Below are 23,082 nucleotides of genomic sequence, written 5' to 3'. Positions count from 1 at the left end.
TTAGCTATGGAAGGAGCTCTGGCACAAAAGTGAGGCTGAAAGAGAGGTGGTGGGGATAGGGGCAGAAAGGTGGAGAAATTCAGAGAAGGGGAGAAGGCTGAAGCCAGAGTGAGGAAGAGCCTAAGGGGAGAGAAGCAGAGAGTGAAGGTAGTGAAGGGACAGACAGAAAGAGTAAGAGAGGAGAAGGGAAGAGAGAGAGAGGGGAAGGGAGAGAAGCTGAGAGACACAGGTAGAAAGGAATAGGGAAGGGGCGAGAGAGAAAGGTGTGGTGTTCAATTGTTTAGTTCTTCTGTGTTTGACTATGTGAGTCTGGTAACTAATCTATGCTTACTGTGCTTGATTGGTTTTGCCTGGGTGTGGACTCCGAGCAAAGTAAACAGTCACCACAGCTGCTAGATGCTGAGTTATAAGCAAGAGTGCAGACATCTTGTGATTGCAGAGATATTTTAAAACTCTTGTAAATAAAACTGTGGCACACTTAGAAACTACTGTCATCTCTGCATTGCTCTGGGATATGTATGAAATACAGCACAAAATTGCAATGGAGGACGGCTCTAGGTTTAATCACAAGTTTGTGCAGGGTAAGCAGATCCAAAATGGGAGTGAGGGGAGCTATACCTGGGCTGTGCGCTGCCAGGATTGGGAAGGGATAAACAAAGCAGTGTTCGTGATCGTCGCCAGAGGTTGTTGTGGGTGTGCGTGGATGGTGGGGGGCAGCTTGAGGAGCTGTGATGATGCCCCAATTAACCCCGCAGACAACTGCCCCTCACTGCCCAGGTGCCTTGCTAAAGATCAGCTGCTTGGGAAGCTAGTGAGTGTCAGAACCCTACCCCTGACAAGAGCTGGCTGGTGGACTATGGAGGGTGGGGGTGAGGAGGAAGCAGGGGAAAAGGACAATGTCAGTATCTGAGGAGTCGCGAATGATGCTGAACATTGTGTGAACATCCCCGCTTCTGAACTTATGATGGAAGGAAGGTCATTGTTGAAGCAGCTGAAGATGGTTGAGCCGAGGACACTACCCTGAGGAGCTCCTGCAGTGATGTCCTGGAGCTGAGATGACTGACCTCCAACAATCAAAACCATCTTCCTTTGTGCTAGGTATGACTCCAACCAGCAGAGAGTTTTCCCCTTGTTTCCCATTGACTCCAGTTTGTTAGGGGTCCTTGATACCACACTCGGTCAAATGCTGCCTTGATATCAATCACCAGGTAAAGACAAAGAAATTTCTCCTAATTTGCAGATTTTTTTATTGAATATCATATTATAATCCTCTTTTGGACACAGCACAAATAGAATCAACTTCTCAATGCTTTCCCAATTAAACCCCTTCATCCTTTTAAAGACCTCTATCTGTTCACCCCTCAGTCTTTGCTTTTCAAAAGAAAAGTACCCCCAGCCTGATTCTAAAGTATATCCTCTTCGTTGAGCGTCCTACAGTCACAAATTGGCTAGTAACCCAACTGGTGCAGACACTTAAAAACAAGGCCAGGTCAGAGGCTGAGAATTCTGCAGAGTCACCTCCTGACTCCCCAAAGCCTGTCCACCATCTACAAGGCACAAGTCAGAGTGTGATGGAATATTCCCCACTTGCCTGGATGAGTGCAGCTCCAACCACACTCAAGAAGCTTGACACCATCCAGGACAAAGCAGCGCACTTGATTGGTACCCACCACCTTCAGCATTCACTCCCTTCACCACCGACACACAGTGGCAGCAGTGTGTGTACCATCTACAAGATGCTCTGCAGCAACTCACCAAGGCTCCTTGGACAGCATCTTCCAAACCCAAGATCAATACCACCTAGAAGGACAAGGGCAACAGATAGATGGGAACACCACCAACTGGAAGTTCCCCTCCAAGCCACTCACCATCCTGACTTGGAAATATATCGCCGTTCCTTCACTGTCGCTGGGTCAGAATCCTGGAACTCCCTCCCTAACAGCACTGTGGGTGTACCTACACCACATGGACTGCAGAGGTTCAAGGAGGCAGCTCACCACCACCTTCTCAAGGAGCAATTGGAGATGGGCAATGAATACTGCTTCAGCCAGCGAAGCCCACGTCCCGTGAAAGAATAAATTAAACATGGTCATGACCTGGAATTTACTTCCTACGATGGTGTTGGGGTGAAGGCAACGACTGCCTTCAAAGGGAAATTGGATGAGCAGTTAGGAGAAAAAAAACTTGCATTGTTACAGCCATAGAGCAGGGAATGGGACTGAGTGGATTACTCTACCGAGAGCTAGCATGGACTCAATGTGCTGAATGGCATCCTGCTATAGCCATAATGACTCCATGTGCTCCTGCCTCCAAATTCCATGTCCAATGCTCACACCATTGGCTGGCTGACATGTGACACACACACCATTGGCTGGCTGACATGTGACACACACACCATTGGCTGGCTGACATGTGACACACACACCATTGGTTGGCTGACATGTGACACACACACCATTGGCTGGCTGACATGTGACACACACACCATTGGCTGGCTGACATGTGACACACCACATTTCCCCCCACCCCCCCATACGCCCGCCATTGATTATCCAATTTCAGCCTCAGCCAATTGGAAAGCGAACAACGTCTTCCTTCACCCGAGGTTATGGTTATTGACAGTCAGTCAAACAGCCTTTGCTAAATATTCTTACACAGGTAAACGTTCAGCGGGAAATCACAAGCAATTTATTCCAATGACCCTATGATTTTTCTCCCCAGGTGGTTTTGCGCAAAGCCGTGAATTGGAGATTATCTTTAATCCCCGGTGACCATGATCTCGAACTCTCTCCCCAAATCTTTTCCACTTTCTTTTCCATCTTTGAGATCGTAGTAGCACCCACAATTTTAATCGTTCCACCATTGGCGGCCGTGCCTTCAGCTGCCTGGGCCCCAAGCTCTGGATTGCTAAGGGGATTATGGGGAGAAGACGGGAGAATGAGGTTGAGAAACTTATCGGCCATGATTGAATGGCAGAGCAGACTCGATGGGCCGATTGGCCTAATTTCTGCTCCTATGTCTTATGGTCTTATGGTCTAATTTCCTCCCTAAACCTCTCCACCTATCTCCTCTCCTTTAAGAAGCTCCTTAGAACCTACAGGTGGAATCGTCTGGTCCCCAAGGTGGCGGGTAACATGGCGGAGGTGAGCGCACAATGTGGCGAGGAGTCGTGAACCCAGTTTGTGATCGTCCACTCCACCCGTCAATGGCCCTGCTGCACGCCGGGAACCTGAGTTCGATACGTTAGCATCTCATTGTAAGCCCTGCTCGCCAGGATCACCCACCCCACTCGGGATCATCCGGACACATCGGCGAGAGTCACAACTTCACATTAAGTGACACGCACCTGACGATCTGAACTTCGAGGGGAACTCGGAAGGTGAGAGCACACAACCTCGCTCAGCGCTCGGGAGGATCGCCCACAGGACACGAGGGAAGGGGCCGGCGCCGCACATTTGGGGTGGGCGAGGTGGGGTTGGGGGGTGGGGTCACAGGCAAGTCAGTTTTTCCCAGCTGGTTTTCAGTGCCAGGGCAAGGGCTCTAGTGCGGGTGAGACCAGGGTGGGTGGGGGAGGGGGGGGTTGCAAGGCATCGCAGACTGAAAGAAGTACACAAGCACACGCTGGAGGGGTGGGTGGGCACTGGAGGGGGGTTGGGTGGGTGCCGGAGGGGGGGTGGGTGAGCGCTGGGGGGGGTGGGTGGGCACTGGGGGAAGGGTGGGTGAGCACTAGGGGAGGGGTGAGTGGGAAAGACTTGGAAAAGTTTGTTAAAAGTGACCATTCTCCCACAGCTGGGATCGTTCAGCCTCAGCTCCATTGACAGGCTCGGGGTCGGAGCCTGTGATGTTTTTCTGCCCACTCAAGAAACGCAAAAGCATGAAAGGGCCACAAAATGCTCCAGAACTTTTCACCCCTCGGGCACAGGCTGTAAATTAATGTGCGCTTTAGGGGGCAGCAGAACAATGGGCCGACAATCCCCTTGTGAAAGGAGGCCATGGTGCAGTCACTGGTGGAGGTGCTCACAGACCCTGCAATGTCTTTATTCAGGTTTGGACCAGTCTCCCCCATGGTTCAAGCTAACAGTGCAGCCTTGCAGTGTGGGTTAGGAGAATGTCTGTGTCTGAGCTGAGGGCACAGCCTGCAGTCCAATGGGCAAAGCTGCTGCCAATCGGTCAGATAGAGTGGGATGGAGGTGGGTGGGGTTTCAGACAGCCAACGTGTGCACTTCACACTGGCCAGACAAGTGGGAGCCAGCACTCTCCTGCATGTGTGAAGGGGCCTTCAGGCTTAACCAAGAGAGGTTCTTAGGACACCTAAGCTAATCCACGTGTCTCTCTCTTTGATTCTGCTGGAGGAGAACATCAGGATCATGGAGTCTGGTGATTTATGATCTGCCTCATGGCTGACAGGGAGCAGAGAAGAAGAGGAAGAGAGCGGCGGAGGCTCCTGGCTTGGCAAAGGGAGGAGAATCTCCCTCAAGATGAAGGGGCAGCAGGATCTACTGCACACACAGCTGGAGATCCACAGAGAACCGTTGCCCGTAGACACTTCGCTAGACCTGGGTCTATAGACGGCATCTGTCATTCCTGCAGATGACTGAGAACCAGTGTCACTGAAGACTGCGCATGTCTAGGGAACTGGTCAGTCACATCTGCCACCTGCTGCAGGATTGGCACCTCAGGGACATGGAGGGCATCCACTGCCAGTGGCTATGAAAGTGACCGTGGTGCTCAATTTTTACGCCAGTGGCTCCTTCCAGGGGTCCACAGGTGACCTGTGCAGGATCTCACAAACCTCCACACACAAGTTTATCTAGGAGGTCATGGACACCATCTTCATGAAGACACAGAACTTGGTGTATTTCAACCGGGATCAGGAAAGCCAGGAAGCAAGAGCGCTGGGATTTGCCCAGAACACGGGTTTCCCACAGGTGCAGGGTGCCAGCGACTGCACTCAAAACTGCTGCTGTGTGTCGGTGGTGGAGGGAGTGAATGTTTGTGGATGTGGTGCCGATCAAGCGGGGCTGCTTTGTCCTGGATGGTGTCGAGCTTCTTGAGTGTTGTGGGAGCTGCACTCATCCGGGTAAGTGGGGAGTATCCCATCACACTCCTGACTTGTGCCTTGTAGATGGTGGACAGGCTTTGGGGAGACAGGCAGTGCACAGTCTAGGCAAGAGTTTTAATAATACCTAAATATTCCTCTACAAGATCACACGCACCAAAGTTCCCCAGTCTTTCCCCATAACATTTTTTAACTTTATTATTTCATGGGATGTGGACGTCGCTGGCAAGGCCAGCATTTGTTACCCATCCCTAATCGCCCTTGAACTGAGCGTCTTGCTGGGTCATTTCAGGGGGGCAGTTAAGAGTCAACCAGGTCGCTGTGGGTCTGGAGTCACGTGTAGGCCAGACCGGGTAAGGATGGCAGATTTCCTTCCCTAAAGGGCATTAGTGAACCAGACGGGCTTTTACCGCAATTCGTGGTCACCATTGCTGAGATTTTTCTTTTCAATTTCGGATTTTTTTTAATTGGATTTAAATTCCACCAGGACCCGCTGGTGGGATTTGAACCCATGTCCCCGGAGCGTTAGCCTGAGTCTCTGAATTACTCGTCCAGAAATATTACCGTCACGTCACCATCTTCTCATTATCACATTAAAAGCGCTATATAAATATAGGTTATTGTTGCTATTAAACTCTAGGGCACTGCAGGGAATGAAAACCTGCCAGAGGAACCACATAGACCTGCACAAAACTGGGGTGTTTTCTTTCAGTTCAGTTAACCACCTTTGCTCATCACTTATAAACATAATGGTTAAGGCGGGGGGGTGGGGTGGGGGGGGGTGGTGGTGAATAAAGGGGTTGCCTGGGCAGAGCGATTAAAGGCAGAAGATCCTGCGGTAAATCCTCCAGCGTTGGCAGCCCCTGTTGTCCAGCTGTGGGTGAGGCACAGGCTCGATAGGCCGAAGGGCCTCCTTCTGCGCAGCACCATTCCAGTCAAGTAGGATCCTCAGGAAAAGGCTTCCCAGGGCCTGTTGGGAGCCTGTCACCCACCCCACCCCCCCCTCCCCCACCCCCAACAACACCGCCCCCAACCCCCCACCCCCACCAACCACCACCCCCCCCACCCCACAACATTGTTTGAATCAAAGCCATTTCGGCTGCATCTTGCAAAGCGATGACACCCAGCCAAGCATTTCCACGGAAACGCCAAAACACCGGGTGGAGTTTTATACCCCCCCCCACCCCACCCCCCCGCCGAAGTCAACGGGGCCTATGGAGGGCTCGCTGCGTTTTCCAGCTCCGCCTCCTCTCCCCCCCCCCATCGCGGGGCTGTGGAACTCCGCCCCCTGTCTATAAACCCGAAAGGGAATGTTGAACAATAATTGACGACGAGGGCTGGCGTTTATTGCCCACCTCGGACTGCCCCCTCCTCGTTTATCCCACAGGAGAGAGAGGGCGCTGATGCTGGTCGGTTGGCCAGTCGACTCTGATTGGCCGAGGCGTTGCCGTGGAGAAAGCAACGGGGGAACTGTGGGCTCCCACCCTGCACCCCCACCCCCACCCCCACCCCACCCCGGGCCAATCAGCACTCTTTCCTCCTGTCATATAAAATCCCTGTCTTTGCCAGCGTCTCGAATGCAGCCGAGTGGATCGTTAGAGGCCATTTCAGAGTCGACCAGGTTGCTGTGGGCCTGGAGTCACGTGGAGGCCAGACCGGGTAAGGCTGGCAGATGTCCCCCCTGAAATGGCCCAGCAAGCCAATCAGCTCGAGGGGCAATTAGGGCCGGGTAACAAACGCTGGCCTTGCTAGCGACACCCACACCCCATCAAAGAATACACTTTAAAAGTTCCTGATGTACTTTAACTGAATTTGAACTTCACTCATTCCCCTCCCACCACCCACCCCCCCCCCCCACCCAATCCCCCCCCTCCACCCCCGCCGCTGCCAGAATAGGGGGGTCTTGTGGTGCAGTGGGTAGCGTCTCTCCCACTGAGCCAGAAATTCCAGGTTCAAGTCCCACTCCAGGACTGGATGGTCCAGGAAGGCGAGTTCATAACTCGGCCAAACAGGTCGATTATCAACCTGCAAATCCTTCCAACACACGCCAATGGCAGGCGGTGAGAGACGGAGGGATTCCTGGTCAGCCGTGTGATGGAAGGAACGTTGGAACCCCTACCGTCACCATCCCTATCCAAAGCTCCAGACTGCAACATGCATGGAAACGTGTATCTTACCACAGCAACTCCGACTCCGAGCGAACTTATAACATACATACAGGCTCCAGATTAACAGTCCAGGCTCTGAGTTACTCGTCTGGTAATGTAACCACCACCCTTCTCGGAGAGGATGGTATCTCAAGGCCCTCATACAGTTTACAGCTCTGGACCCAATAATATCCCAGCCTTTTCATGCTAAGGTATCTTATTGCAGGTTTAAGGAGACTGCATTTAGGTAACACCTTTCACACCCTCAGTACATCCCCAAAGCCGTCACAACCAACAAAATACTTTTGGAGGGCAGCTGCTGCTGTAATTTAGGAAGCGCAACAGCCAATTTGAGCACAGCAAGATCCCACACACAGCTATGAGATAATGGCCAGGTAATTTTTTTTTTAACTGATGTTGGGTGAGGGATAAAATATTGGCCAGGGGCTCTGTGGGAAAAATTCTCCTGCTCGCCTTTGAAAGAGTGACCTGGGGGGGGTCTCTTTGTGTCCGCTTGAGAGGCCAGACAGGGGCTTGGTTTAACATCTGAAAGCTTTCAGGGGGAAGAATCCCGGGGTTTTAGAGAATCTCCCTGGGGGGCGACGGGGTTTGAGTAGGGGGGCGGTGGTGGGGCTCTGAGTATTTGATTCCTCTGAAGGCAGAGGGAGGTGAGAGCCCATGGTGGGAACCTGGTCCGTGTCTGTATTCGGGTCAGGAGGATCTGTGCTTCGATGTGAACACCATCCTAGTGGCCTGACCCTGGAATCAGGAACATTTAACTCATGGCTCTAGCGTGAGACAAACAGCGGTGGCTCCTCGGTACAACATTGAAACATAGAGACTAGGAGCAGGAGTAGGTCATTCGATCCTGGGTCAGAGATTGGACACAGCCATGAGGGGTAGGGGGTGATTGTGGCAAGTTCTGATGGGCCCGGAAACAGGCGATGGGAAGACCATTACCCCCCTCCAACACCCCGCCCCCCCCAACCACCACCACCCAACCTCTCTCCTTGTGGATAATCCAGAGATCTAACCCTTGTTCGCATCAGAGAACTTGCCCAAGAGCTGAATCTTACTGGGCACCTTGGTCCCCATAAACACCCCACCCTGAGGAATAACGGCTGAACCCCACCACCAAACCACCCCCACCCCCTGTCATTTAACAGTCAATTGGCTGGAGGCGGGGTTTCTGCCTCTCAGGGACAGGAAAGGTCCCGGCCAATCGGACGCTCAGCAGCTCTGTGGTCCCAGCAGCGCCAGGTGGGAGCGGTGGCCGCTCCTGGGATTACAGGCAGCCCCCAGTGAGGAGGTGGGGGGTGCGGGGGTGGGTGGTGTGTGTGGGGGGTGGGGGGGGAGGAGGAGACACCGAGGTAATTTGTGGGGGTGGGGGTGGATTTCGCCAGGGTCAGGCGGGCAGGCCCCAGTGAGGGGGATGAGGTGGGGCGGGGTGGGGGTGGGGTGGTGGGGGTGGCCTCGAAAGCCTGGGGGAGAAGGTAAAGGGGTCTTGGGGGTGGGGGGGGGAGGGAGCTGCCTCCAATGAGCCCAGGGGATACTGCCTCCCCCACCACCACCCCCCCCCCAACAACCCCCACCCCCCAACTGTCCAATACCAGGCCGCACAGCTAAGGTTGCTGGGCTACCCAATTAGCCTGGGCCTCCCCCTGCTGTGGGTAAAATAGCAGCGGCGGGGGCGGGGGGGGGGGGGGTGGGGTTGGCATAGATTGGCCTGAACAGGCCCAAGGGCGAGTAGGCCCCTGCCTGACGCCTTCACTGATCGTGTAAAATTCCATACAGGTTGGGGTGGGCAGGTAGCAGGTAGGCAGGGGAAAAGCTGCCCGCTAGGTTTTACCAGGGCCACCCGCCTTCAAACCCACTGGCGGGACAGAGCGTAAAATCCAGCCCATAATTCCCGGATGGTCAGGGTTTCCCTGGGGTCTTTGGGCTGGGGGGTTGGTCTACATCAACTAAGACCAGGTCTCGAGACTGTCCGTTTTATGCCTATGAAATGAGGCTGGAATTCTGCTCCAGTGTGGGTCTGTGAAGCTGGAACTTAAGAGCATCGAGGCGATGACCATTTAGATGACAGAGGCAGAGGTTGGAGAATTTGCACCGTATTACATCCAGTGTACAGGCCAATCAGCCCAACAGCTTCAAGCTGGTGTTGTTTCTCCACATGAGCCTCCAACCAGCCCCTCTTCATCTCACTCCATCAGCCTATCATGGAATAATACAGAGCAGGAGTGTACTCGGCCCATTAAGTCCATCCTAACTCTTTTGGAGACCAATCCAATCTCCTTTTACTCCTCATGTGTTTATTTGGCTTCCCCTTAAACAGGTTGTTTGTTAGTACAGAACTCGAGCATCGCTGCAAAGAGAGACACACTGTCGAAGCTTTTTGTCTTGCACTCATCAGGACAAATTCAAGAATACCAAATTTCAAACCATCGCACAATCTATACGACAGGAGAAAAGGGTGCTGATGGGTTGGCAAGTCAACTCCGAGGCAATGGTCTGGCCAACCAGAGTTGACTTGCCAACCAATCAGCATCCTTTTCTCCTGTCATATAGATTGTATGATGGTTTGAAATTTGGTATTCGTGAATTTGTCCTGATGAGTGCAAGATGAAAAGCTTTGACAACATGTCTCACTTCCCAGTAATATTTGTCTTAACTGCATCTATCCGATGCACTTCAACCAGTCTTTGTAGCAACGAGTTCCACGTTCTCGCCCCTCTCTGGGTAAAGATGTTTCTCCTGAATCCTCAATTGGATTTATTAGTGGGTTATCATATATTTACGACTTCTGCCTGGGACACTTCCATAAGTGGAAACATTGGGTGAGATTTTAACCCGTTCAGAATCCATTCACTTGTGCAGAACCAAAATTGGGCCCCTATATTTCCTATCTCTACCCTCTCAAACCCTCCTAGAATGGTAAAGGCCTATATTAAGTTATCCCTTAGCCTCTCTTTTCTAGAGAAAAGAGGCTTAATCGGTTCAATCTTTCCTGAAAATTACAACGTCCCTGTTCTGTTATCACCCTTGTGAACAATTTTTGCACCTTCTCCAGTGACTCTCTTATATGGAAAGCAGAACCTGTGAACAGTTCCCCAAATGTGGTCCAAACAAGGCTTGAGACGAGTCGAACATAAACTCTCTGCTTTTCAATCTTAATCCTCCAGAAATTAACCCAAGTGCTTTGGTTGCATTTTTTTTTATATGGCCTCATTAAACATTTCAATTGTGACGTTGTACTCACTAATGGCCTGATCGCTTGTTAAATGCACAGCCCATGGCGACTACCTGCGCAGTTGCTCTAGAGATGACAGGAACACACAACATGGAGTAAACCTCGAATCCTAGGATGTTGTTGAGCTGCTGATGCTGCTTCTAAAACAAGATTGGAGAGAAACGTGAAAGAAAGAAAGAAAGAATGTGCATTGCTATAGCGCCTTTCACAACTTCTGGGCATTTCATTAGTCTTTACAGCCATGGGGAGGTGGTGGCGTAGTGGTGGTGTCACTAGTATTCCAGCAGACCCAGGTTAATACGCTGGGGACGTGGGTTCAAATCCCACCACAGCAGCGGGTAGAATTTGAATTAAATTAATTAAAGAAAATAAATCTGGAATTGAAAGCTAGTCTCAGTAATGGTGACCATGAAGCTATCATTAATTGTTGTATTAAACCCATCTGGTTCACCAATGCCCTTTAGGGAAGGAAATCTGCTGTCCTTACCCACAGTAATGTGGCTGAATCTTAGCTGCCCTCTGAAATGGCCAAGCAAGACACTCAGTTCAAGGGCAATTAGGGAGGGACAACAAATGCTGGCCTTGCCAGCGACACCCACACCCCATGAAAGGATAAAAAAAATAACCAATTTGCAAATGACAGTGGCGGTGAGATAATGTCCGGATAAGCAATTTTCATTGACATCTGTTGAGGGACAGATATTGGCCCAGGGCCCTGACTCTTCTTCCTAAATCAGGGGGAGGCCATTCAGCCCTCTCAAGCCTGTTCCTCCATTCAATTAGACCAGGGTTGATCTATATCTTAACTCCACCACCCACCTTGGTTCTACAACCATTAACTCAATAAGGTTTCACCCCATCCACAGCCTTAAGAATTCACTCCCTCCTCCAGCAACACACTGACAGCAGTGTGAACCATCTGTAAGGTGCACTGCAGCAACTCACCAAGGGTCGATCTTTATTTTAACTCCTTCCACCTGCCTTGGGTTCTGTAACTCTAACCAAGGCTCCTTCCAAAGCCGCAATCTCTACCACCTAGAAGGGCAGCAGCTGCGTGGAAACACCACCACCTGCAAGTTCCCCTCCAAGCCTGACTTGGAAATATATCTCAGTCGCTGGGTCAAAATCCTGGAACTCCCTCCCTAACAGCACTGTGGGTGTACCTACACCACATGGACTGCAGCGGTTCAAGAAGGCTGCTCACCACCACCTTGTCAAGGGGCAATTAGGGATGGGCAATAAATGCTGGCCTAGCCAACGATACCCTTTTCTCATGAATGAATAAATCATTTTCAAAATAGACCTGCATGACTTAGGAATCCCACGATGAATTGCTGGAAGGAAGACTGAAGAAGATTAGAGAACACTCACCCCAGTGAGGTCATTCAATGTCATCGATTTACTGTTTCCCTCTGACTGTTCAAATTCAGCAAATGACAACTGTCAAACAAGTTAGAAAGACAAAATAAATATGAGAGGCTTGAGAGTAACCAAGTCGGTCTAATATTCTCCTTCGCCTTCAGCCTCTCTGTCAGCCAATTGCTCATCAACTTTTCACAAGTGTAGGGGCCTCAATGAGTTCACTGAATCACAAAATGGTTACTGCACAGAAAGAGGCCACTCTTTCCACTGCGTCCGCACTGGCTTTCCGAATGAATCAATTCACCTCGTGCCTTCTCCCCGTAACCCTGCACATTCTTCCTTTTCAGATAATAGTTCAATTCCCTCTTAAATGTCTCCATTGTACCTGTCTCCCCCAAAGGCTCTCAGGCAGTGCACTCCAGACCCTCGCTGTGTGAGACAGTTTCTCCGCATGTCTCCATAGCTACTTTCGCCAATTGCCTTAAATCTATGCCCTCTGCTTCCTCAATCCTTTCGCCAGCGTTCACTGATGCAACAGCACAGTATCCTCTGGCTATTCACCTAGCTCGACACAGCTTCCGTTAATCCCTCATGAATACAAAAACAACCTTACAGGTTTTTGTCTCACCTTAAGGCTGGTTGGGCGCACTGACTAAGATTTGATCCCAGCTCATCTCTGACCATCCCAGCCACCCCTGACTAATACAACCACACTCAGAAATGAAAGTGCTCGATGTCATTCTGGAAGAACGCGTTGATTGTTGTTTCACGGCCCCTGTTATTTCTACCCTGGGTGAATCGCTGTCTGACGTGACTAATCCCCGAGGCTCCAGGGGCAAACTTGGAGGAGTTGGCAACTCAATCCTGTCCTTCAAAAAATTCTCACCTTGTTTTCCATTCCCACCTCGGCTTAACCCCTCCCAATTTCGGTAAGCTCTGCCAGACCCACCTGTACAGGTACAGTGCCTCGAAAACTGCTGACCCGGTCACTGCCTGATTTTGGAGACACTGTACCTGTAAGGTAATAAGTAACATCTTCTTGATATCAGTTGGATGAAGCAAGTGGACGTTACCTCTGTTTAATGTCTCACCTGAAGGTTGGCACCGCCAACAGTGCAGCACTCCCTCAATTCTGCACCGAGAGCACCGGCAGAACATACCAGCACATGAACATATGAACTAGGAGCAGGAGTGGGTCACTCAGCCCTTCATGCCTGCTCTGCCATTCAATAAGATCGTGGCTGATCTGATTGTAAAATCCCGTCTATCCCGGATAACCTTTCACCCCCCTGGTTAATCAAGAGTCTATCTAGTGCTGCCTTAAAAACATTCAAAAGCCCTGCTTCTGCTGCCTTTTCAGGAAGAGAGTTCCAAAGACTCACAAGGCTCTGAGAGAAAAGATTTTCTCATCTCTGTCTTAACTGGGTGACCTGTTATTTTTAAACAGTGACCTCTAGTTCTAGATTCTCCCAGAAGAGGAAACATCCCCTCCACATCCACCCTGTCAAGGCCCCTCAGGATCTTAAAGATTTCGATCAAGTCATTTCTTAATCTTCTAAACTCCAGTGGATATAAATCTAATCTGTCCAACCTTTCCTCATAAGACAGCCTGCCCTTTCCTGGTATTAGTCTAATAAACATTCTCTGAACTACTTCTAATGCATTTACATCTTTACTTAAATGAGACCAATGCTGTACACAATACTCCAGATGTGGTCTGGCCAGTGCCCTCTACAACTGAAGCATAAACTCCCTACTTTTGTAATCAGTTCCCCTCACAATAAACAATTGCATTCTATTCCTAATAATTTCCTAATTACCTGCTGTACCTGCACACTAACCTTTTGTGATTCATGCACTAGGACACCCAGATTCCTCTGCCATTCAGAGCTCTGCAATCTCTCCCCATGTAGACCAAATGCTTCTTTTTTATTCTTCCTGCCATAATTTGCTTTCTCAGAGTTGAGAGTGCTGCCCACGGATGGGCTTACATTTCTATAGCGCCTTTCACTACCTCAGGGTGCCGCAAAACACTCGACAGCCAATGAAGTATGTAATGTTGGAAACATGGAAGTCGACATGTGCACGGCAAGATCCCGCAAACAGCAATGGGATAATGACCTGGCCATTTGTTTTTGTCACAATGGTTGAGGGAGAAATATTGGCCAGAACACCAGGGGGAACATCCGCACTCATCTGGAAAATAGTGCCATGGGATCTTCTATGTCCACCCAAGAGGGCTTCAGTTCAACATATAATCTGAAAGATGGCACCTTCGGCAGTGCAGCGCTCCCTCAGTGCCCATGGGTCACGGTTTAAAATAAGGGGTTGCCACTTTAAGACAGAGATGAAGGGAATTTTTTTTGTCTCTGAGGGTTGAGAGTCTTTGGAACTCTCTTCCTCAAGAGGTGGTGGAAGCAGAGTCTGAATATTTTTAAGGCAGAGCTGGATAGATTATTGATTAACAAGGGGATGGAAGGTTATTGGGGTGGGCGAGAGGTTATAATCAGATCAGCCACGATCTTATTGAATGACGAGGCAGACTTGAAGAGCCGAGTCAATAAACAGAAAATGCTGGAAAACCTCAGCAGATCTGACAGCGTCTGTGGAGAGAGAAAGAGAGTTGACGTTTCGAGTCTGTATGACCCATCTCAGAGCTTAATCAGATGTTGTCGGTGCGTGATCAGTACAGTACTGAGGGAGCGCTGCACTGCCAGAGGTGCCATCTATCAGATTACATGTTGAACTGAAACCCTCTTGGGTCATACGGACTCAAAACGTCAACTCTTGTTTCTCTCTCCACAGAGGATGTCAGGCCTGCTGAGTTTTTTCCAGCATTTCCTGTTTTTGTTTCAGATTTCCAGCACCCACAGTATTTTGCTTTTATCTTATTGAAGGGCCCATTCCAGTTCCTAGTTTGTATATTCAAGTGTCTGTATGTTCTGCCGACATTTTCAGCGCAGAATTGAGGGAGTGCTGCACTGTTGGAGGCGCCAACCTTCAGATGAGGGCATAAAACTGAGGTCACGTCCACTTGCTTAATCCAATTGATATCAAAATAATGTTACTTATTACATTACAGGTACAGTGTCTCCGAAATCAGGCAAGATCCAAAGTTGGGCTGTGACTGGGTCAGCAGTTTTGGAGACACTGTACCTGTACAGGTGGGTCTGGCAGAGTTTATAGAAATTGGGAGGGTTTAAGCCCAGGGGTGCTAGCCTGGAATTTTGTGCTCAGGTCTCTGGAGTGAAACTCAAACTCATACCTTCTGACTGAAAGGGGAGCGCGTTACCCATTGAGCTGCAAACAAGTGCATTTACTGAACTCTAGGGAGAGAGAACTTTCCCTAGAATTGCTGTGTTGCAGGTTAACAATAACAACAACTTGTATTTGTATAGCATCTTTAATGCTGTAAAACATCACAAGAGGCTTCACAGGAGCACTGTAAAACAAAACATGACACTGAACCACATAAGGAGATATTAGGTCAGATGACTAAAGGCTTGGTCAAAGAGGTAGCTTTTAAGGAGCGTCTGAAAGGAGGGAATCGAGGTAGAGAGACAGAGAGAGTGAGGGAGGGAATTCCAGAGTTTGGGAAACAAGCAACTGCAGGCATGGCCACCAGTGGTGGAACGATTATAATTGGGAATGCGCAAGAGACCTGGTTTAGAGGAGCGCCGAGATCTCGGAGGGGTGTGGGGCTGGAGGAGATTACAGAGATAGGATAGGGAGAGAGCGAGGTCATGGAGGGACTTGAAAACAAGGGTGAGAATTTTAAAATCAAGATGTGGCTTGATTGGGAGCCAATATAGGTCAGCGAGCACAGGGATGATGGGGAATGAGGCTTGGTGAGAGTTAAGACACGGGCAGCAGAGTTTTGGATGAGTTCAGGCTTATTGAGGGTGGGATGTGGGAACTCAGCCTGTGTGTGTTGAAGTACTCAAGTCTAGAGGTAGTAAGAGTATGGATGAGGGTTTCAGCAGCTGATGAGCTGAGACAGGGCTGAGGTTAATAAGTAAATAGGTTACTAAAGCGAATATATTTCAGCTGTGATGGAACACAAATCGATCAATCAAGAACTCACCGGAAAGGTGATCTCTTCTTCCAGGACCTTGTCTCCAACAACCTATTGGAAAGGGAATGGAAGGAATGAGTTAAAATATTTATTCAGAAGATCACAAGGTCACCACATACAGGAAGGATGTGACCACACTAGAGAGGCTACGGGGAAGATTTACAAGAATGTTGCCAGGAATGAGAATTTTAGCTATCGGGGAAGACTGAATCAGCTGATGTTGTTTTCTCTGGAACAGAGGAGGCTGGGGGAAGATCTAAAGAAGGTACATAAAATTATGAGGGTTGCAGATAAAGTGCATAGATCTGTTTCCTCTAGCAGAGAGGTGAATGCATAGACTTAAATTAATTGCTAGAAGGATTAGATGGGAGTTGAGGAGTATTTGTTTTTACCCAGACATTAATACCTTTCCTGATAATAGATTTATTGACAGAATGCAGCATTATTTGTGGTAGCCTCCTACCTGCTACACCTGTGTCACAGCAGTCTCTCTTTACAAGTGCTCTAGGCACTTTTATTTTTAATTCATTCATGGGACGTGGGTGTGGCTGGCTAGGCCAGCATTTGTTACCCATCCCTAAGTGCCCTTGTTCAGAGGATATTTAAGAGTCAACCACAAGGCCAGACCAGGTAAGGACAGCAGATTTTGTTCCCTAAAGGTCATTAGTGAACCAGGTGGGTTTTTTTACAACAATCGACAATGGTTTCATGGTCACCATTAGACTTTTAATTCCAGATTTGTATTGAATTCAAATTTCACCATCTGCCATGGTGGGATTCGAACCCCGGTCCCCACAGTATTACCCTGGCTCTCTGAAACCAGTCCAGTAACAATACCACTATACCACCGCCTCCCCTTTTAGTGTAATTTTGCAGTGCCCTTAACCTGGGTATCTTAACAATATAATTAATATACTGTTAAAAGTCACTGCCTGAAAGGGTGGTAGAGGCAGAAACCATCACAATATTTAACAAGTAACCTACGGAACTACAAGAGCTGGAGTGCAGGGGTAGGCTGGGTAGCTCTTTTCCTTCCAGCACAGACATGATGGGCTGAATGGCCTCCTTCTATACTGTAAATTCTATGCCACTGGCAAGACCATCATTTATTGCCCATCTCTAATTGCCCTTGAGAAGGTGGTAAATCACCTTTCTGCACGCAATTGAGCATTGAACAAAAAAATCCAGCACTTCGGTGCATGTATGGGGCCACACCATGGACAGGCCGGCTGAATCAGATCTGTTTTTACAAGAATCCAGCAGTTTCCGGTGACTATTACGGATCAAGGTTCACATGGTTGGCGTTCTTCCACCTGTGAGAGATGGTGGGAGTGCAGCCTCGGAACTTGGGCGAGGTTAGCTGAGACCACTTGCTGCACTGCTTTCGATGGCTTAAGAAGCTGACTGTGGAAAGGTGTCGTCTACCACAAGTGCCACACGTGAAGCTGTCCCTTGCCGGTGGCGCGGGGTGACCTCTGCTACACCGTTGGACGTGCTGGAGTTTGGATGAGACGTTAAACTGAGACCCTCCCTGCCCTCTCAGGAGGATGTAAGAAGGCACTGTTTGGAAGATGAGCAGGGGAGTTCTCCCCTGTGTCCTGGCCAATATTTATCCCTCAGTCAACTTCACAAAAACAGATATAAAAGCAAAAAACTGCAGATGCTGGAAATCCAAAACAAGAACAGAAACAGAAATACCTGGAAAAACTCAGCAGGTCTGGCAGCATCGGTGGAGAAGAGCACAAGTTCTGTTGAAGAATCATACGGACTTGAAATGTCAACTGTGCTCTTCTCCGCCGATGCTGCCAGACCTGCTGAGTTTTTCCAGGTATTTCTGTTTCTGTTTTTGTTTCAAAAAACAGATTATCATTACCACATTGTTGTTGGTGGGAGCTTGCTTTGCGCAAATTGGCTGCTGCATTTCCTACTTTGAGCATCGCTAAGAAAAGATATTTTGTTGAAGCTTTTCGGTCTTGCACTCGACAGGACAATCACAAGAACACCTATGTCAGGGGAAACAGCAACATCCTCATACAGTATAAAGTTGCTGCTTCTCCTGATGTTGGTATTTTTGTGATTGTCCTGGTGAGTGCAAGACAAAAAGCTTCCACACAATGTCTTTTTTCAGCAAAACCCAAGTTCTGCGCTACCAACCGACTATTCCCTACTTCAACAAGTGACCACACTTCAACAAGTACTTCACTGGCTGTAAGGTGCTTTGGGGAGCCCTGGGGTTTTGAAAGGAGCTAGAGAAATGCAAGCTCTTTCTTTTAAATGAATCCAGTTGGGTAACAAAGTGCCAGCTGAACACAGGGAGTCAGGATGCCTGGCTGGAATATGGGGGGAAGGGTGCAGTTCCAGGCAGGAGGTCATACTATCCAACCTCTGGGAAAGCACACAGTCAGGGTTGGCAACTGGAGCATTTGTCTGAGCCCCACTAAGGTAGGTGTTGAAACTGAGTTAAAATGAACCTGGGGATTTGCAGGACTGTTGGAGGAATCGACCCCCCAACCCCGACCAGCCCCCCACCCCGGAACCCCTCCCCCAACCAATGCTTGGTAAGGGAAAGAATCCTGTCACTGCCACTGTATCTGGCCTGGACTCTCACTATGCGATTGACATAGTGGAAAACTCCATTGTTGAAAAAGACCAACCACTTCTCAGGGTGAGTAAGGATGGACAATAAATGCCAACCTTGCCAGCGACACACACATCCCAAGTTAAAACCTAAAAGACACTGGGCAGAATCGTCCCAGATTTGCACTAAATGGGGTAAAAAGAGGGGGGCAAAGGGGCATTTTGCCCATTGGCCACAATGGCAGCTTTTTTTGCACCATATCGTCCCATTCCTGCCTCATTATGCAGCCACGGGGAACACACCGTCTGACTGGCCCACCGCTTCCTCACACAGGGCACCATGTTTAAACTGCAGCTGCACGCGCACACACTGTCTCAACGCTTGTAGCCCCGGGACGACACCAGTGAAGACTTGGCCCCAAAAGCCAAGAAGAGTGCAGCCTGAGGCCACTTCTCCCCCTTCCCCAAGCGAGCCCTGGCCCTGCAGCCGGTGAAAAGCCATCCCCCGCCTTACGGCTGGGCTGGTGGGTAGAGACCTGTCCGTGAGCCCCCCTAAAGGTGATGTGGTTCTGCCTGTGAATCCTGGCGCTGGTGACAGCGAGTACCGCCCGAAGCAAGGGTGGGCAAACAGACCTCGAAATCCCGAGCGAAATGCCGCTCACCAGGTGCACGTCGCTTATGTTCACTTGTGAAACATGTCGGTGTGATGTGCCTGGATGATCCAGCGAGGTGGGGTGGGGGGAATGATTCCAGTGGGCAGGGCTCATCATGAGATGCAGATATATTAAAATGACATTCCTGATGTCCGGCAGTGGGTAACACCGTCCACCATCGACAGGCAGAGCCGACGGTCACAAACCAGTTTCGGGGGCGTAGTGAAACCGATTTTTGTCCTTCCTGTCATGTTGTCCACTTATGCCCGCCATGACCCCCGACCCCAATGAGGAGGGAAAGTCCGCCCATAAGATGGTACAGGAGGCCATTTAGCCCATCATGCCCACACTAGCTCCTTTGAAAGAGCTATCCATCACACCTTCCCCACAATCCTACAAATATTTCCTTTTCAAGTATTCTTCCAACTCCCTTTCCAGAGTTATTACTGAATCTTTCCGGCAGCGCATTCTGGTCTGGAACAATATTGACCAGGACCTGAATGGCAGACGGCAGCTGAGACCATCATTAGGCAGGAAGCAAGAGGGTTGGAAGATCTATCGGTGCTAAGCAGCTCAGTTGAGAGATTGGCCTTGAGTACAATACTCAGCCACACTGAATGAAGAAGCACTTCATCTAAAGAATGTTAATGACTGTATTCAGTGTAAGAGCACTACCATGATTGGAGTGTGCTTTCCTCTCAAGTAACTAATAAAGTAACATGTTCAAAACTGATTAAAGCTTTTCCTATTCAACTTCACAGCTCCTTCAGTTAGACACCAAGGACTCATTATAAATTAACCTTGTAACGTGGATAGAATTGTCATAGCAACAATGACGATGTTATCCCAGTAGTTCTTGTTGAAAGATGTTGCTGCTGGAAACTAGAACACTACGCAGGCATCCAAAGTCAGTCAAACATTCCCAGGAAAGGTGCAGCATGGGTTTAGATACAGAGTAAAGCTCCCTCTACACTGTCCCCATCAAACACTCCCAGGACAGGTACAGCACAGGGTTAGATACAGAGTAAAGCTCCCTCTACACTGTCCCCATCAAACACTCCCAGGACAGGTACAGCACGGGGTTAGATACAGAGTAAAGCCCCCTCTACACTGTCCCCATCAAACACTCCCAGGACAGGTACAGCACGGGGTTAGATACAGAGTAAAGCTCTCTCTACACTGTCCCCATCAAACACTCCCAGGACAGGTACAGCACGGGGTTAGATACAGAGTAAAGCTCCCTCTACACTGTCCCCATCAAACACTCCCAGGACAGGTACAGCACGGGGTTAGATACAGAGTAAATCTCCCTCTACACTTTTCCCATCAAACACTCCCAGGACAGGTACAGCACAGGGTTAGATACAGGGTAAATCTCCCTCTACACTGTTCCCATCAAACACTCCCAGGACAGATACAGCACGGGGTTAGATACAGAGTAAATCTCCCTCTACACTGTCCCCATCAAACACTCCCAGGGCAGGTACAGCACGGGGTTAGATACAGAGTAAATCTCCCTCTACACTGTCCCCATCAAACACTCCCAGGACAGGTACAGCACGGGGTTAGATACAGAGTAAAGCTTCCTCTACACTGTCCCCATCAAACACTCCCAGGACAGGTACAGCACGGGGTTAGATACAGAGTAAAACTCCCTCTACACTGTCCCCATCAAACACTCCCAGGACAGGTACACCACGGGGTTAGAGATAGAGTAAAGGTCCCTCTACACTGTCCCCATCAAACACTCCCAGGACAGGTACAGCACGGGGTTAGATACAGAGTAAAACTCCCTCTACACTGTCCCCATCAAACACTCCCAGGACAGGTACAGCACGGGGTTAGATACAGAGTAAAGCTCCCTCTACACTGTCCCCATCAAACACTCCCAGGACAGGTACAGCACAGGGTTAGATACAGGGTAAATCTCCCTCTACACTGTCCCCATCAAACACTCCCAGGGCAGGTACAGCACGGGGTTAGATACAGAGTAAATCTCCCTCTACACTGTCCCCATCAAACACTCCCAGGACAGGTACAGCACGGGGTTAGATACAGAGTAAAGCTTCCTCTACACTGTCCCCATCAAACACTCCCAGGACAGGTACAGCACATGGGCTACCAAATGACACCTCTGGTGACTTTGATGAATGTTTGTTTTTGGACATTGACTCACTATCAAGGAGGAAATAGTGGAATTTCTATTGTGTCTTTATGATCGCAGGACATCCCAAAATACTTCCCATCCGATGAAGTGTTTTCTCATGTGCAGTCACTGTTGTGAGGTAGGAAATGTGACAGCTAATTTGTGCACATCAAGCTCCCGCAAACAGCATTGTTACAACAGCCAGATAATGTCTAAGTCATTTGATTGAGGATGGAGACTGGCATCAAGAAATCTGGGTGTACTCCCACTACTCAACCATCGAAATAACCCCATGGGATCTTTGTGTGCATTGAGAGAGAAAAATCACAGAATCACAGAAATTTACAGCACACAAAGAGGCACAATCAGCCCATTGTGCCCATACCAGCTGACAAGTAGCCAATTCACTTTCCACCTTCTGGTCTGTAGCCCTACAGAATTTCAAGAGCATATCCAGGTATTTTTTTAAATGTTATGAGGGTATCTGCCTCTACCACCCTTTCAGACAGTGAATTCCAGATCCCCAACACCCTCTGGGTGAATAAGTTCCCCTCAAATTGCCTCTTAACCCTGGTGTCTTACCCTGACTCTATGTCAACTCCTAAACCAAGGGGAATAGGGCCTTTCTATCAGTTGTATCTAGGGTCCCTCACAGTTTATACACTTCAATTTGGTTATTCCTTCAGCCTCCTCTGTTCCGAATTCAACCCCAGCTGTCCAATCTGACCTCGTGACTAAAATTCTCCAGTTCAGGCCAGAAACCTCCTCCGTACCCAGTGCGATGACAGCTTTCGCACAGTGCTGACACCGGAACTGCACGCACTACTCTAGCTGTGGCCTAACTAGTGTTTTACACAGCTCCAACACATATGCCTCAGCTAATCAAGGCAAATGGGGCCTTGGTTTAACATCTTTATTGAAAGAGGGGGCCTCCAACAGTGCAGCACTCCGTCAGTCTGCACTGGGAGTTGAGGGATGTGCTCACGTCTATGGAATGCGTTCCCACCTTACAACCTCCCTGCCTTGGTGGTGAGAGATCTGCAGGTCCCTCACTCCACCACGACGGCAAGAGGTAAACGGTTGCCTCACAACTGACGATTTGAAATCGGGTCGATGCCCAGAACTGTGAACGGCCTCTCACCACCCCAACCACAGCACTCACCCGGCAGAAGAGTTGACTGCTGTCTTCGGATAAAACCAACATGCAGCAGCAGGCCGACTGAGTCTCTTCCTGGAGCTGAGAGGGAAGCAGAACAAGTGTGAGTCAGGCATTTCATACACAGTATCGAGGGTATTAAAACACCACGTTGCAGTGCTAACATGGGGCTTCCCTGTCTGCGGTTTCAAGCTGCCCCCTCCCCGACCCCTTCGTGGACCAAATGTTCAACTCAGTTCCAACGGAAAGAGCCACATTATCCCTTGTAACAAAATCCTCTTGTCCTAACAATCATCTTGGTGAGTCTCCCCACCCATTCTGGAGCCTCAAAGTCTTTGTTAAAGTCATCGCTCAGCCACCTCCCTCTCCCCTCACTGAATTACATTCACCTCCAGGTTTGGTGACACCTCGTTTTTAACATTCTCAATCTCCACTTCCAATCCTTCTACAGTCTCCACACCATATCCCTATCTCTGTAACCTCCTCCAGCCCCTACACCCCTCCCTATCTCTGTAACCTTCTCCAGCCCCTACACCCCTCCCTATCTCTGTAACCTCCTCCAGCCCCCTACACCCCTCCCTATCTCTGTAACCTCCTCCAGACCCTACACCCCTCCCTATCTCTGTAACCTCGTCCAGCCCCTACACCCCTCCCTAT

The 23,082-nt window shown here is 49.5% G+C and overlaps 1 protein-coding gene across 3 annotated transcripts in view; it reads right to left on the bottom strand.

Moving 5' to 3' along the window:
- LOC121284491 (cGMP-dependent 3',5'-cyclic phosphodiesterase) overlaps window positions 1–23,082 on the bottom strand; it is a 401,388-nt gene that overhangs the window by 134,887 nt on the left and 243,419 nt on the right. For all 3 annotated transcript variants that reach the window (XM_041200018.1, XM_041200020.1, XM_041200019.1), the window contains exons 9-12: window positions 22,432–22,506; window positions 15,903–15,944; window positions 11,828–11,896; window positions 10,466–10,596 (exon numbers count right to left, since the gene is read on the bottom strand). In XM_041200018.1, the coding sequence (XP_041055952.1) occupies window positions 10,466–10,596; window positions 11,828–11,896; window positions 15,903–15,944; window positions 22,432–22,506 (317 nt within the window). The remainder of the gene's footprint in view (window positions 1–10,465; window positions 10,597–11,827; window positions 11,897–15,902; window positions 15,945–22,431; window positions 22,507–23,082) is intronic.

Source organism: Carcharodon carcharias, chromosome 11 (genome assembly GCF_017639515.1).
Source record: "Carcharodon carcharias isolate sCarCar2 chromosome 11, sCarCar2.pri, whole genome shotgun sequence".
Lineage (NCBI taxonomy): Eukaryota > Metazoa > Chordata > Chondrichthyes > Lamniformes > Lamnidae > Carcharodon > Carcharodon carcharias.
Note: the sequence above shows the minus strand (reverse complement) of the source record. Positions and strands in the feature narration are given on the sequence as shown.